At 41.6% G+C, this 12,443-nt stretch overlaps 1 protein-coding gene across 1 annotated transcript in view; it reads left to right on the top strand.

Annotated features, from left to right (window-relative positions):
* Positions 1-3,034: 3,034 nt before the first annotated feature.
* Positions 3,035-12,443, top strand: part of LOC126424698 (uncharacterized) — a 30,393-nt gene continuing 20,984 nt past the window's right edge. The window contains exons 1-2 of the mRNA XM_050087423.1: positions 3,035-3,204; positions 10,690-10,786. Coding sequence (XP_049943380.1) covers positions 3,035-3,204; positions 10,690-10,786 — 267 coding nt within the window. The remainder of the gene's footprint in view (positions 3,205-10,689; positions 10,787-12,443) is intronic.

The following is a 12,443-nucleotide window of genomic DNA, read 5'->3' as shown; positions in this document are numbered from 1 at the left end:
GTGGAGTAACGAATCACGGTACACAACGTGGCGATCCGACGGCAGGGTGTGGCTATGGCAAATGCCCGGTGAACGCCATCTGCCAGCGTGTGTAGCGCCAACAGTAAAGTTCGGAGGCGGTGGTTATGGTGTGGTTGTGTTTTTCTTGAAGGGGGCTTGCACCCCTCGTTGTTTTGCGTGGCACTAACATAGCACAGGCCTACATTGATGTTTTAAGCGCCATCTTGCTTCCCACTCTTGAGGAGCAATTCAGGGATGGAGATTGCATCTTTCAGCACGATCGAGCACCTGTTCGTAATGCACGGCCTGTGGCGGAGTGGTTACACGACAATAACATCCCTGTAATGGACTGACCTGCACACAGTCCTGACCTGAACCCTATAGGAGACCTTTGGGATGTTTTGGAACGCCAAATTCGTGTCAGGCCTCAGCGACCGACATCGATACCTCTCCTCAGTGCAGCACTCCGTGAAGAATGGGCTGCCATTCCCCAAGAAACCTTCCAGCACCTAATTGAATGTATGCCTGCGAGAGTCAACCTGTCATCAAGGCTAAGGGTGGGCCAACACCATATTGAATTCCAGCATTACCGATGGAGGGTGGCACAAACTTGTAAGTCATTTCAGCCAGGTGCCCGGATACTTTTGATCACATAGTGTATGTGGGCAGTGAAACAACTGATTATGGCCGAAGAAAAGTGAACAAAGTATGTTGGTTGGCAATGGCAAGAAAAGCCTATCTGATGAATAGAAATTTGTTGACATCTAATATAGATGTAAGTGTTAGGAAGTTTTTCCTGAATATATTTGTCTGGAGGGTACCTTGTATGGAAGTGAAACTTAGATGATAACAATTCAGATAAGAAGAGAATAGAAGCTACTGAAATGTGACGCTAAAGAAGAATGTTGATGGTTCGATGGGTAACTGTGGAGACACTGAGTAGAAATGAGGAGAGAAGGAATTTGTGGCACTACTTGACTAAAGGAAAGGACCAGTTGATAGGACACGTTCTGACATTTATTTATTTTATTTAATCGTATGGTGATTTTATACAATATACAGTTGATATAAGGCAAATGGTTTTATACAATATACGTATGATATTAGACGAGATTAAACCTTAAAGTCTGTGTTTTTCAACTAGTTAATTAAGCTGGGTGTGAGAGTGAACAAGTCATCGGGAATTCCAGGGTACGAATGAAGTGGACAGCGTTGGACTAAATGTTCAACTGTCTGCTCTTCTTGATTACATTCAGATATTGGTGAACTGATCCAGCCCCATTTGTGCCTGAAGTAGCTACAACAACCATGTCCAGTCCTTAACCTGTTGAGGCAGCACCAAAGTTCCTTGGTAGGTCAAAACCTTTTGGCTTCTTTGTGGGGTCAAGGTGCTGGGCTCTTGTTCCCAATGTTTTTGTTGACCATTCATGCTTCTGACATATCAAGGTGTAACTAGTTCAGTACTAGAGGGAAGAGTTGGGGGTTAAAACTGTAAAGGGAGACCAAGAGTTCAAAAGGATGTTGGTTGCAGTACTTATTTGGTGAGGAAGAGGTTTGCATGGGATAGAGTAGCGTGGGCAGCTGCGACAAACCAGTCTTCGGACTGAGGAGCACCACAACAAAAACATGAACAGATTAAAAACAAGATCGCTACATATGCGGCCCGAAGTATTGGCCCTTGAGCAAAAAAGTTTGCCTGCCACTGCTCTCTGCAGAAACGTATAGGTATCTCAGCCTTTTTTCTTTTTAATCTTTATTCAAATAATTATAATTATAAAAATTAACCTACTATCTAAGTACATTAGTAGGTCCTATTTCTAACTATTACAATTGACAATCTGCAGCTTTTACTTTCTAACACTACAGGTTAATACTATAATTCCTTCACCACTATGGGGACTATTCTACTGTTATTTACTACGCATGTTGTTATGATTATTGCATTGAATTTTCTACTACTGTTAGACTTTGATACTAACAAGTTACTATGACTACTCTACCTGCAGCGTTACAGGTGTGCCAGAAGAAACAAACCTAATTTTGCTGGCCTTTCCCACTGAGCTGATCCCTGTGGGAGTGCCCCTGGCACTGGGCTGGCCGATGACTTTGTCGCTGCAGTTCTGTGCTAATCTATCCTAATTCTGAGGTTTCTGAAGAAGAAAAATTTGTTAACATCGAGTATAGATTTAAATGTCAGGAAGTCGTTTCTGAAAGTATTTGTACGGAGTGTAGCCTTGTATGAAAGTGAAACGTGGACGATAAATAGTTTAGACAAGAAGAGAATAGAAGCTTTTGAAATGTGGTGCTACAGAAGAATGCTGAAGATTAGATGGGTACTGAATAGAATTGGGGAGAAGAGGAGCTTGTGGCACAACTTGACTAGGAGGAGGGATCGGTTGGTAGGACATGTTCTGAGACATCGAGGTATCACCAATTTAGTATTGGAGGGCAGCGTGGAGGGTAAAAATCGAAGAGGGAGACCAAGAGATGAATACACCAAGCAGATCCAGAAGGATGTAGGCTGCAGTATGTACTGGGAGATGAAGAAGCTTGCACAGGATAGAGTAGCATGGAGAGCTGCATCAAACCAGTCTCAGGACTGAAGACAAGAACAACAACAACAACAACAACAATTCTTAGCCTGTAACTAATCTAGCTCCATATCTACTGTCATGATCGCTGCGTTGTCAAGTCCGGTGATGATGTACTACCCTCCCCCCCCACCTCCCCCCCCCCCAACCTAGTCCTAAAACATGGCGGGTTCCAACCGTGAGGCGGCTGGCCAGAGGTCCATGTCCTGGCGGAACACGGAGGGTGTACGGAGTCTGAGTCTGGTGTTTATTCATTAATTTTTTGTCAGGTATTCTTTGAGGACTTTGCTTGAGATCGCATCTGCTAGCTTATTCAGGACATTAAATGTGTCCCCTTGCCTCAGCAGGTGGTGCGTGTCGTTGTTTGGTAGTTGTTCCCTAAACTGTTTTGCTCTTTTGGGCGATTTTAGCCGGTTCTCTCTCCCGCAGCCACTTATTTCGATATGTCCTGTTCGGACGACGCTTCCGCGCTCGGCGCCCGCAGTGTTTGCGTGACCCTAGACCCTGGAGATAGCACCGGCCCACTTGTGGACGCCGCTGCTCCACACACTGGACCCAAACAGTCGCCTCGCCGCTGGCCGAGTGTCCGCACATTACGACACGCGCTTTTCAGGTGAGTCAGGTGCGCTCGCGGGGGATCGCAGCAAACAATGCCCGAGCTCTTTACACACTGCACTCCTGCACGCACATGCCAATCCAAGTCCTAATAAAGTTAATTTTAACCATATGAAGTATCAGCACCAGGGCAATGTGATAGAACCGCTCTTGTTCTGTGTACACATCGGTCTGGCGGAGAGCGCGAGCAACAGTTTGCTGCTGCGTATAGATGACGTTGTAGTGTAAAGTTTCCTCGCTGAGTGATTAGGAAGGTAACTTCGATACAATCTCTGTTTGGTGTGATGAATTGCAGCTTCTAGATCTACGTCCAGAACTACATACATACTCCGTAAGCCGCCGTACGGTGAATGGTGTGGGTACCCTATATACCACTAGCAGTCATTCCCTTTTCTATTCTACTCACAGATAGAGTGAGGGAAAAACGACTGTCTACATGCCTTATTTTCTCTTACGTGGTCTTCACGCGAAATGTATGTAGGCGGTATTAGAATCGTTCTGCAGTCAGCTGTAAATGCCAGTTCTCTAAATTTTCTCAACAGTGTTCTTCGAAAGAGACGTCACCTTCCCTCCGTGGATTATGGAGGCTCGTTTCTTTCGCTCGCTGTTCGAGAGTGGAATAATAGAGAATTACTTTGAAAGTAATTCGATGAACCCTGTGCAAGGCACTTCGCAGAGAATCCATGTAGATGTAGATTTAGATGTAGAGTCCCCGTACCTTCTAAGTAATACTTGCATCTACATCTGCATCTACATCTACATCCATACTCCGCAAGCCACCTGACGGTGTGTGGCGGAGGGTACCTTGAGTACCTCTACCGGTTCTCCCTCCTATTCCAATCTCGTATTGTTCGTGGAAAGAAAGATTGTCGGTATGCCTCTGTGTGGGCTCTAATCTCTTTGATTTTATCGTCATGGTCTCTTCGCGAGATAAAAGTAGGAGGGAGCAATATACTGCTGGACTCCTCGGTGTTGTTCGAAACTATCGATAACAAATCTAGCAGCCTGTCTCGGAACTGCTTCGATGTCTTCCTTTAATCCATCCTGGTGCGGATCCCAAACACTCGAGCGTACTCAAGAATGAGCCGCACTAGTGTCGTATGTATGGTCTCCTTTACAGATGAACAACACTTTCCTAAAATGCTCCAATAAACTATAAGCCTTACATGTTCGTTCCATTTCATATCGATTTTGAGCGTTACGCCCAGATATTTAATCGACGTAACTGTGTCAAGCAGGACACTACTAATACTGTATTCGAAATTACTGTTTTGTTTTTCCTACTCCTCTGCATTAACTTGCATTTTTGTACATTTAGAGCTACCTGCCATTCATCACAAAATCTAGCTATTTTGTCTAAGTCATCTCTCCGTACGCCACAGCATCATCAGCAAACAACCGCAGATTGCTGCCCGCCGTCCGTAGCTCGCGGTCTAGTGGCTAGCGTTGCTGCCTCTAGATCACGGGGTCCTGGGTTCGATTCCTGGGCGGGTTGGGGGTTTTCTCTGCCCAGGGACTGGGTGTTTGTGTTGTTCTCATCATTTCATCATCATCTTGTTCTTCAACATTCCTAACAGTGAATAGATTGGACTGTGTACAAAATTGGACTGTGAAAAAATTTGGACTTTGTACAGGCGCTGATGACCACGCGGTTGAGCGCCCCACAAACGAAACATCATCATCACCCTGTCCGCCGAGTAATTTATGTACATAGAAAATAACAGCCTCCTTATCACACTTCCCTGGGGCACTCCTGACGATGCCTTTGTCTCTGGTGAATACTCGCCGTCGAGGACAACTCACTAGTTCTATTACGTAACAAGTACTCGAGACAGTCACGTATCTGGAACCTATTCAAAATGCTCGTAAGTTCGTTAACAGTCTGCAGATCACTGTGCTAAATGATTTTCGGAAACCTGGGAATGTGGAACCTGCCTATTGCCCTTCATACACAGTTCGCAGGATATTATGTGAGGTAGGGACAAGCTGAGTTTTGTACGAGCGAAGCTTTCTAAAACCGTGCTGATTTGTGGATAAAAGCTTTTGCGCCTCAAGGAAATTTATTATATTATAACTGGGAATATGTTCAAGAGCTCTGCAGCACAGCAATGTTAACGATATTGGTCTGTAATTTTGCGGGTCCATTCTTTTACGCTTCTTATACACAGGGTGTAAATTTTAAGTTGACAAACCAGAATAAGTCGAAAAATAAGCTTCACACGAAAAAATGTGTAGAATCCAAAGTTGATTATTTTCGAGGGGGACATATGCTCGTGCTAAAATTAGCCCGCCACCCCAGCCCTCTGGGGGTGGGGCAGGAGGCAACTTTAAAATTTCAAAAGGGAACTCCCAATTTTTATTGCATTTGTTTTAATTCTTCGTAGTTGGCGTTGTAATTCAAGAAAATCCATGTTCTCATTTTTACGTGGAAAATGGTTACGGATAAATAAAAAATACTTATTTACTTCGTAAATTCTGATTCGCTAAAAGTAAAACTCTCCCTCTCTCCCCATAGGGTGGGGTTTGAGTGAGAGGAATTAGAGTTTTGCAAATGTTGACCCAAATATTAATTTTTTCCGCCGATTCGGATAAGTTTTGTTTGTTTCGTGGTCATGAGGCCACACAACTTTTAATTACCAAACAAATTACCTGACTAGCGAACTAACTAACCAAACATCCTACTTACTAACGAGTGAACTTATTTTTCGAGTTATTCTGGTTTGTCAACTTAAAATTTACACCATGTATAGGAGTCGCCTGCCCTTTTTTCCAGTCGATTGGGGGACTTCGCGCTGGGAGAGAGATAAGCGATAAATCCAAGCTAAGTAAGAGGTCAACGCCGTAGAGGACTCTAGAACCGAACTAGGTTGCCATCCGAACCTGACGACTTATTTGTTTCTAACTCTATCGGTTGTTTCTCTATGCCAGGTATGCCTGTTGCTATGTCCTCCTGATGGTAGACTATACAATGGTCAAACAACGGTATGTTTGTACGGTTCTCCTGCGTGAACGATTTCTTAAACGCGAAATTTAAAGCTTCGGCTTTCCTTTTTGCCACCTTCTACTGCCACGCCAGACAGCTCAACGGTTGAGAGCATAGAAACCTTAGACCTGCTTAGCGATTTTACGTAGGACCCGAATTTTCTCTGTTGTCGGCAAGATCTTTTGATAAGGTATAACAGCGGTAGTTGTATGCTGCGTGCATCGTTGTTTTACAGACGCACGAATCTCTACTAAAATTTGCCTGTTGTCATTTGCACTATCTCTATGCCATCCATTAGTCGTGGAAGAAGAAACATGAAGAACTGGTTCAATACTTTGGTCACCTTTTTGTGTGGTCACTGCTTGCGAAGTGATACATCTGGAAATTGTTCCTAGTCACTGAATTACTTACTAACATGTTTCATAGATAATTCTAATAACCTTTTATCGAAATAATGTGGAACGGGTTGGTTTAAAGGACATGTATACGTGATCAGTTTGAATGGATGGTAACATGATTGCCATTTACAAGCACCTGAATGTCACCCTAGCCTAAATTTAACATTAATGAGCGTCTTATTTTTCAGTCCTATTCTTGCAGCTACATTTAAAACTAGTGTTTTCTTACACGCTCTCAGTTTTTAAATAAAATTCGAGTAGACAATAGATGGAGCTCTTCAGAACAAATGATTTTAAGACAGATTTAAAATTTGTTTGCCTGACAGGCATAATATTATGCTACTGGACAAATTCTCAAAACTTTTTTTTTAACTGCATGGTGAGCTCCTTTCTGAGCCACATAATGAGCAATAATTGTCGTTTTCTCCTTCTAGTGTTGTAGGTGTGGACATCATAGTTCTCAAACGGTGGTGGGTTGTTTATGACGATGATTCAGCTGCCGCTGTCGATAGGTTTGATACAGCTTGTAACTCCTTCACAGACTTTCATATTCTCTCGCTCGTTACACACAAATTATTAGGCCTACATAAAAATGGGCAGGACTGTTTTGTAGGAAATTTAAATTTAATGTAGTTAAATTTTATACTGAGGTCCGTTTTCACTAGAGGCCACATTACATTTGCTACAAAAAGGTTCTGCTAAGTTTGTCTGTGATCAATAGTTTGCGCGCAATGAGTGAGAGAATATGAAAATCATGCGTGTAGTATCTGAAAGAGTTGCGGGTGGCGTAAAATCCATGAACAGGGGCAGCTGAATAAATCTGTACACACACACACAGACAGAGAGAGAGAGAGAGGGTGTGGTCAGAAACCGCCTGAAAAGCTTGTAACTGTTCTGAGAAATGATTGTTAAGAAAATCGATACCTTGCGCCGTTACCGAGTTAGTTAGCAAAGAAGTTAGCCAACCAGGCCGTTGCACGCTCAAATTCAGGGGCCCGCCAGATACAGTTAGTGTCAGTTGCTCTCATAGCGTAGATGATAGAGCACGAGACTGCTGGGTGAGGTTCGATCCTTACACCTCTTCAAGATCATTGTTGATCCACTCACTCAGTTATTTTGCTATAAAGGGCAGCTAACCCTCTGACCATAAACGTTGAGCGACCGTGTCAGCAACCTTCGAATTCCTACTCGTCAGGTTTATATGGTAACCACTACTCTATGTTATCACCCTGCAAAATGGTGTTGATTAGATCAGATTAGATTAGATTATACTTGTTCCATAGATCATGAATACGACACTTCGTAATGATGTGGAACGTGTCAGGTTAATAAAAGATGTCTGCACAAGATATTACATTACACAAAATATTGCATGACACTAATGTTTAAGTTCCCCCCCACCCCCCCCCCCCACCCCCCTTAATTTATATCTAAAAATTCAGCCAATGAGTAGAAGGAGTTGTCATCTAGAAATTCTTTTAATTTATTTTTAAATGTTACTTGGCTATCTGTCAGGCTTTTGATGCTGTTTGGTAGGTGACCAAAGACTTTGGTGGAAGCATAATTTACCCCTTTCTGTGCCAAAGTCAGATTTAACCCCGCATAGTGAAGATCATCCTTTCTCCTGGTGTTATAGCTATGCACACTGCTATTACTTTTGAACTGGGTTGGATTATTAACAACAAATTTCATAAGTGAATATATATACTGTGATATTACTGTGAGGATCCCTAGATCCTTAAATAGATGTCTGCAGGATGACCGTGGGTGGGCTCCAGCAATTATTCTGATTACACGTTTTTGAGCAATGAATACTTTTCTACTCAACGATAAATTACCCCAGAATATGATGCCATACGAAAGCAGTGAATGAAAGTAGGCATAATAAGCTAATTTACTGAGATTCTTATCACCAAAGTTTGCAATTTCCCTAATAGCATACGTAGCTGAACTTAGACGTTTCAGCAGACCATCAGTGTGTTGCTTCCAGTTTAACCTCTCATCAATGGACACACCTAAAAATTTTGAAAATTCTACCTTAGCTACAGACTTCTGTTCAAAGTCTATATTTATTACTGGAGTTGTGCCATTTACTGTACAGAACTGTATATACTGTGTTTTATCAAAATTTAAAGAGAGTCCGTTTGCTGACAACCACTTAATAATTTTGTGAAAAACATCATTTACAATTACATTACTTACTTCTTGGTTTTTGGATATTATTAGTATACTTGTATCATCAGCAAAAAGAACTAACTTTGCATCTTCATCAATGTGGAATGGTAAGTCATTAATGTATATCAAGAACAGTAAAGGACCTAAGACCGAACCCTGTGGAACCCGATACTTGATAGCCCCCCCCCCCCCCCCCCCAGTTTGAGGAATCAGCTGTTGTTTTAACATTACATGAACCACTTATTTCAACTTTCTGCATTCTTCCAGTTAAGTATGAATTATACCATTTGTGCACTGCCCCACTCAAACCATAATGATTTAACTTATCTAAAAGAATTCCATGATTTACACAATCAAAGGCCTTTGAGAGATCACAAAAAATACCAATGGGTGATGTCTGGTTATTCAGAGCATTTAATATTTGATCAGTGAAAGCGTATATAGCATTTTCTGTTGAAAAGCCTTTCTGAAAACCAAACTGACATTTTGTTAGTACTTTATTTTTACAAATATGGGAGGCTACTCTTGAATACATTAATTTCTCAAAAATTTTTGATAGAGCTGTCAGAAGAGAGATTGGGCAGTAGTTGTTGACATCCGACGTATCCCCCTTTTTATGCAATGGTTTTACAATGGCGTATTTCAGTCTATCAGGGAAAACACCCTGCTCCAAAAAGCTATTACATACGTGGCTGAGAATCCTACTTATCTGTGGGGAACAAGCTTTAAGTACCTTGCTGGATATGCCATCAATTCCGTAAGAGCTTTTACTTTTCAGTGAGTTTATTATTTTACTGATTTCAGAGGGAGAGGTTGGTGGAATTACAGTTGTTTCAAACTGCACAGGTATGGCCTCTTCTATTAGTAGCCTTGCCTCTTCTAGTGAAGATCTAGATCCTATTTTGTCCACAACATTTAAAAAATGATTATTGAAAATATTTTCAATTTCTGATTTTTTGTTAGTACACTTGACATTCAGTTTTATGGCACTAAAGTCTTCCTGTGCTCTTGGTTGCCCTGTTTCCCTTTCAATAATATTCCAAATTGCTTTAATTTTATTATCAGAGTTACTGATCTCAGACATGATACACATGCTTCTGGACTTTTTAATAACATTTCTTAGTACCGCACATTAGTTTTCATAATATTGAACAATTTCGGGGTCAGTACTCCCTCTTGCTGTTAGATACAGTTCTCTTTTACGGTTGCAAGATATTCTTATTCCTTTAGTTAGCCAAGGTTTTTTATATGTTTTCTTGGAATTATGTTTAACTATTTTCTTGGGAAAACAATTTTCAAATACCCTTAAAAATGTATCGTGAAATAAGTCATATTTCAAGTTTGCATCGGGTTCCTTATACACTTCATCCCAGTCTAGCTGCTGTAGGCTTTCCCTAAAGTTTGCAATATTTATACTGTTAATTGGACGCACTGCTTTGAAAGTCTGATTTGATATACTGCATGTATTTTGAATCCAGGTGCCAGTCTCAACGATTAATTGACACACTTCAAAAACTCGCACAATGTCATGCGAAGCTTATCTAATGATCTCCGTGATTAGAATAACTGTATAAACGACGCTGAATCGCGTCTTGTGCGAAAGGATCCAGTAATATTTGGTTAGTACTATGTATGAAACGTGTGTATTTCGTTAGTGTGTGTGTGTGTGTGTGTGTGTGTGTGTTTATCATGTGTGATGAAACACGAGATAAAAGGTCCAGGCCCAAGATTCGGGAAGAAAGTCAGACAAGAAACTGAAAATGAACTAATTGCCGTGGCAGTTTGGCAATGGCGAACAGTTCGAACGTGACGTTGAGCGCTTTGGTTGGAGGAAACCAGCTACAGCGCATGAAGGGTCAAGTAATTTTAATCGGACTATAGACGCATTTGCAGCGCAAGTTCTGAGACAGTGTTTACGTTTTTGCAGGCAAGACGCACCCCTTGGTAGCGCCATGGTGCGCAAGATGGTCTCAGTGTGCAGTGAAGCGGCATTCCCGGCGCGGAGCATCGCCACATACTTCCTGGTGAGTGCGACAAATCCTAGCCCTACCACGTTCAAAGATGCTCCTAAAGTTTTAATTACCACTGCGAAGAAACAAAGTGACGCAATTAATTTTTTGTTTGCATGCAGGCACACGTCTGCAGTCGTATACCCTGAAATCCCCGTACTATAGCAGGCCACTAGAGGAGCCGAGCTAAATGCCGCAAACCATTGATGAAGTAGAGATGCGTTCGCCGTTTTGTTTTAGCGGCGTCCTATAGCACTGTATAGTGTGGATTTCAGGATGTACGATGGCCGCAGACGTGTACCTCCAAACAAAAGTAGTTACGTAACTTTATACTTTCCGAGGTGAAAATTAAATAGTCACCCTACGTCTTATCTCACAAAAATACCTACCCAAGCGATACACTTAGATTTTATTCAGCTTTGAATATATTGTAGTGCAGATCAAAACAAGACACACATATTTCATTTATAAATGCCCAATCGGTCGTTAAACGGGGTGAAACACTCCGCTGGAAATAAGTGAGTTTAATACTTCTGAATAAATATCACTGAAACGGTAACAGATATAAAGCATCTTCAAATAAAAATATGTATGTTGCAACGGTGCAATCAGATTTGTCCAAAAAGTCATCTTTTCCTTAAGTCTCTCCCCCTAACTATTTTTTTCATTTCAAGAATTCACTAACAGCAAAATGTATAGCCTCGTTATTACCAAATTCAGTCATATATATGATGAAGTGGCATTCCAAAGATGCATTCGTCAAAAATAAGTTAGAAATATCTCTATGTCGCCCCCCTCCCAATCACCACCACCCCTACAGACGTAATCTTTTCACATTTTATTATATTTGGAATTGTTTGCATTTGGTTATATTTGCAACTGCTTGCAAATTATTGTTGTAACATTGTTGTAAATCTGTACAATAATGAAGTGTAGATTTGTTTGGGTCAAAAAATTGCTGAATGCACTTTCATTTCGGCCGTCAAGCACAAACACATGCGTCTTTGGAATACCACTTCATCGTATGTGACTGAATTCGGTGTTAATGAAGATATACGTTTTGCTACTAGTCAACTATCAAAGTGAAAAACAAAATAGAGAAGAGGAGTGGATTTCGAAAAAAACGTCCTTTTCGACAGCTTTCCTGAGTTTAAAAACTTCCGCTGGCCGCGAAACTCCCCACACAGCATATCTGGGATGCCTTGCAAGGAGCTATTCAGAAGAGATCTCCACCCCCTCGTACTCTTACGGATTTATGAACAACCCTGTAGGGTTCATGGTGCCACTTCCCTCCAGCACTACTTCAGGTATTAGTTGAATCCAGGCCACGTTGGGCTGCGGCACCTCTGCGATCTCGCGGGGGCCTGCACGATATTAGGACGATGTACCAGTTTCTTTGGTTCTTCAGTGTACTTCCTAATCTGATATGTTAATTTATTATGGTGAGTCAATGTGGCAGATGGCAGTTATAAGAGTCGAGGGACATGAAAGGGAAGGAGTGGTTGGGAAGGGAGTGAGACAGGGTTGTAGCCTCTCCCCGATGTTGTTCAATCTGTATATTGAGCAAGCAGTAAAGGAAACAAAAGAAAAATTCGGAGTAGGTATTAAAATTCATGGAGAAGAAATAAAAACTTTGAGGTTCGCCGATGACATTGTAATTCTATAAGAGACA

The sequence above is a fragment of the Schistocerca serialis genome, chromosome 10, assembly GCF_023864345.2.
Source record: "Schistocerca serialis cubense isolate TAMUIC-IGC-003099 chromosome 10, iqSchSeri2.2, whole genome shotgun sequence".
Taxonomy (NCBI): Eukaryota; Metazoa; Arthropoda; class Insecta; order Orthoptera; family Acrididae; genus Schistocerca; species Schistocerca serialis.
The sequence above is the reverse complement of the archived record's forward strand: the minus strand, read 5'-3'. Positions and strand labels throughout refer to the sequence as shown.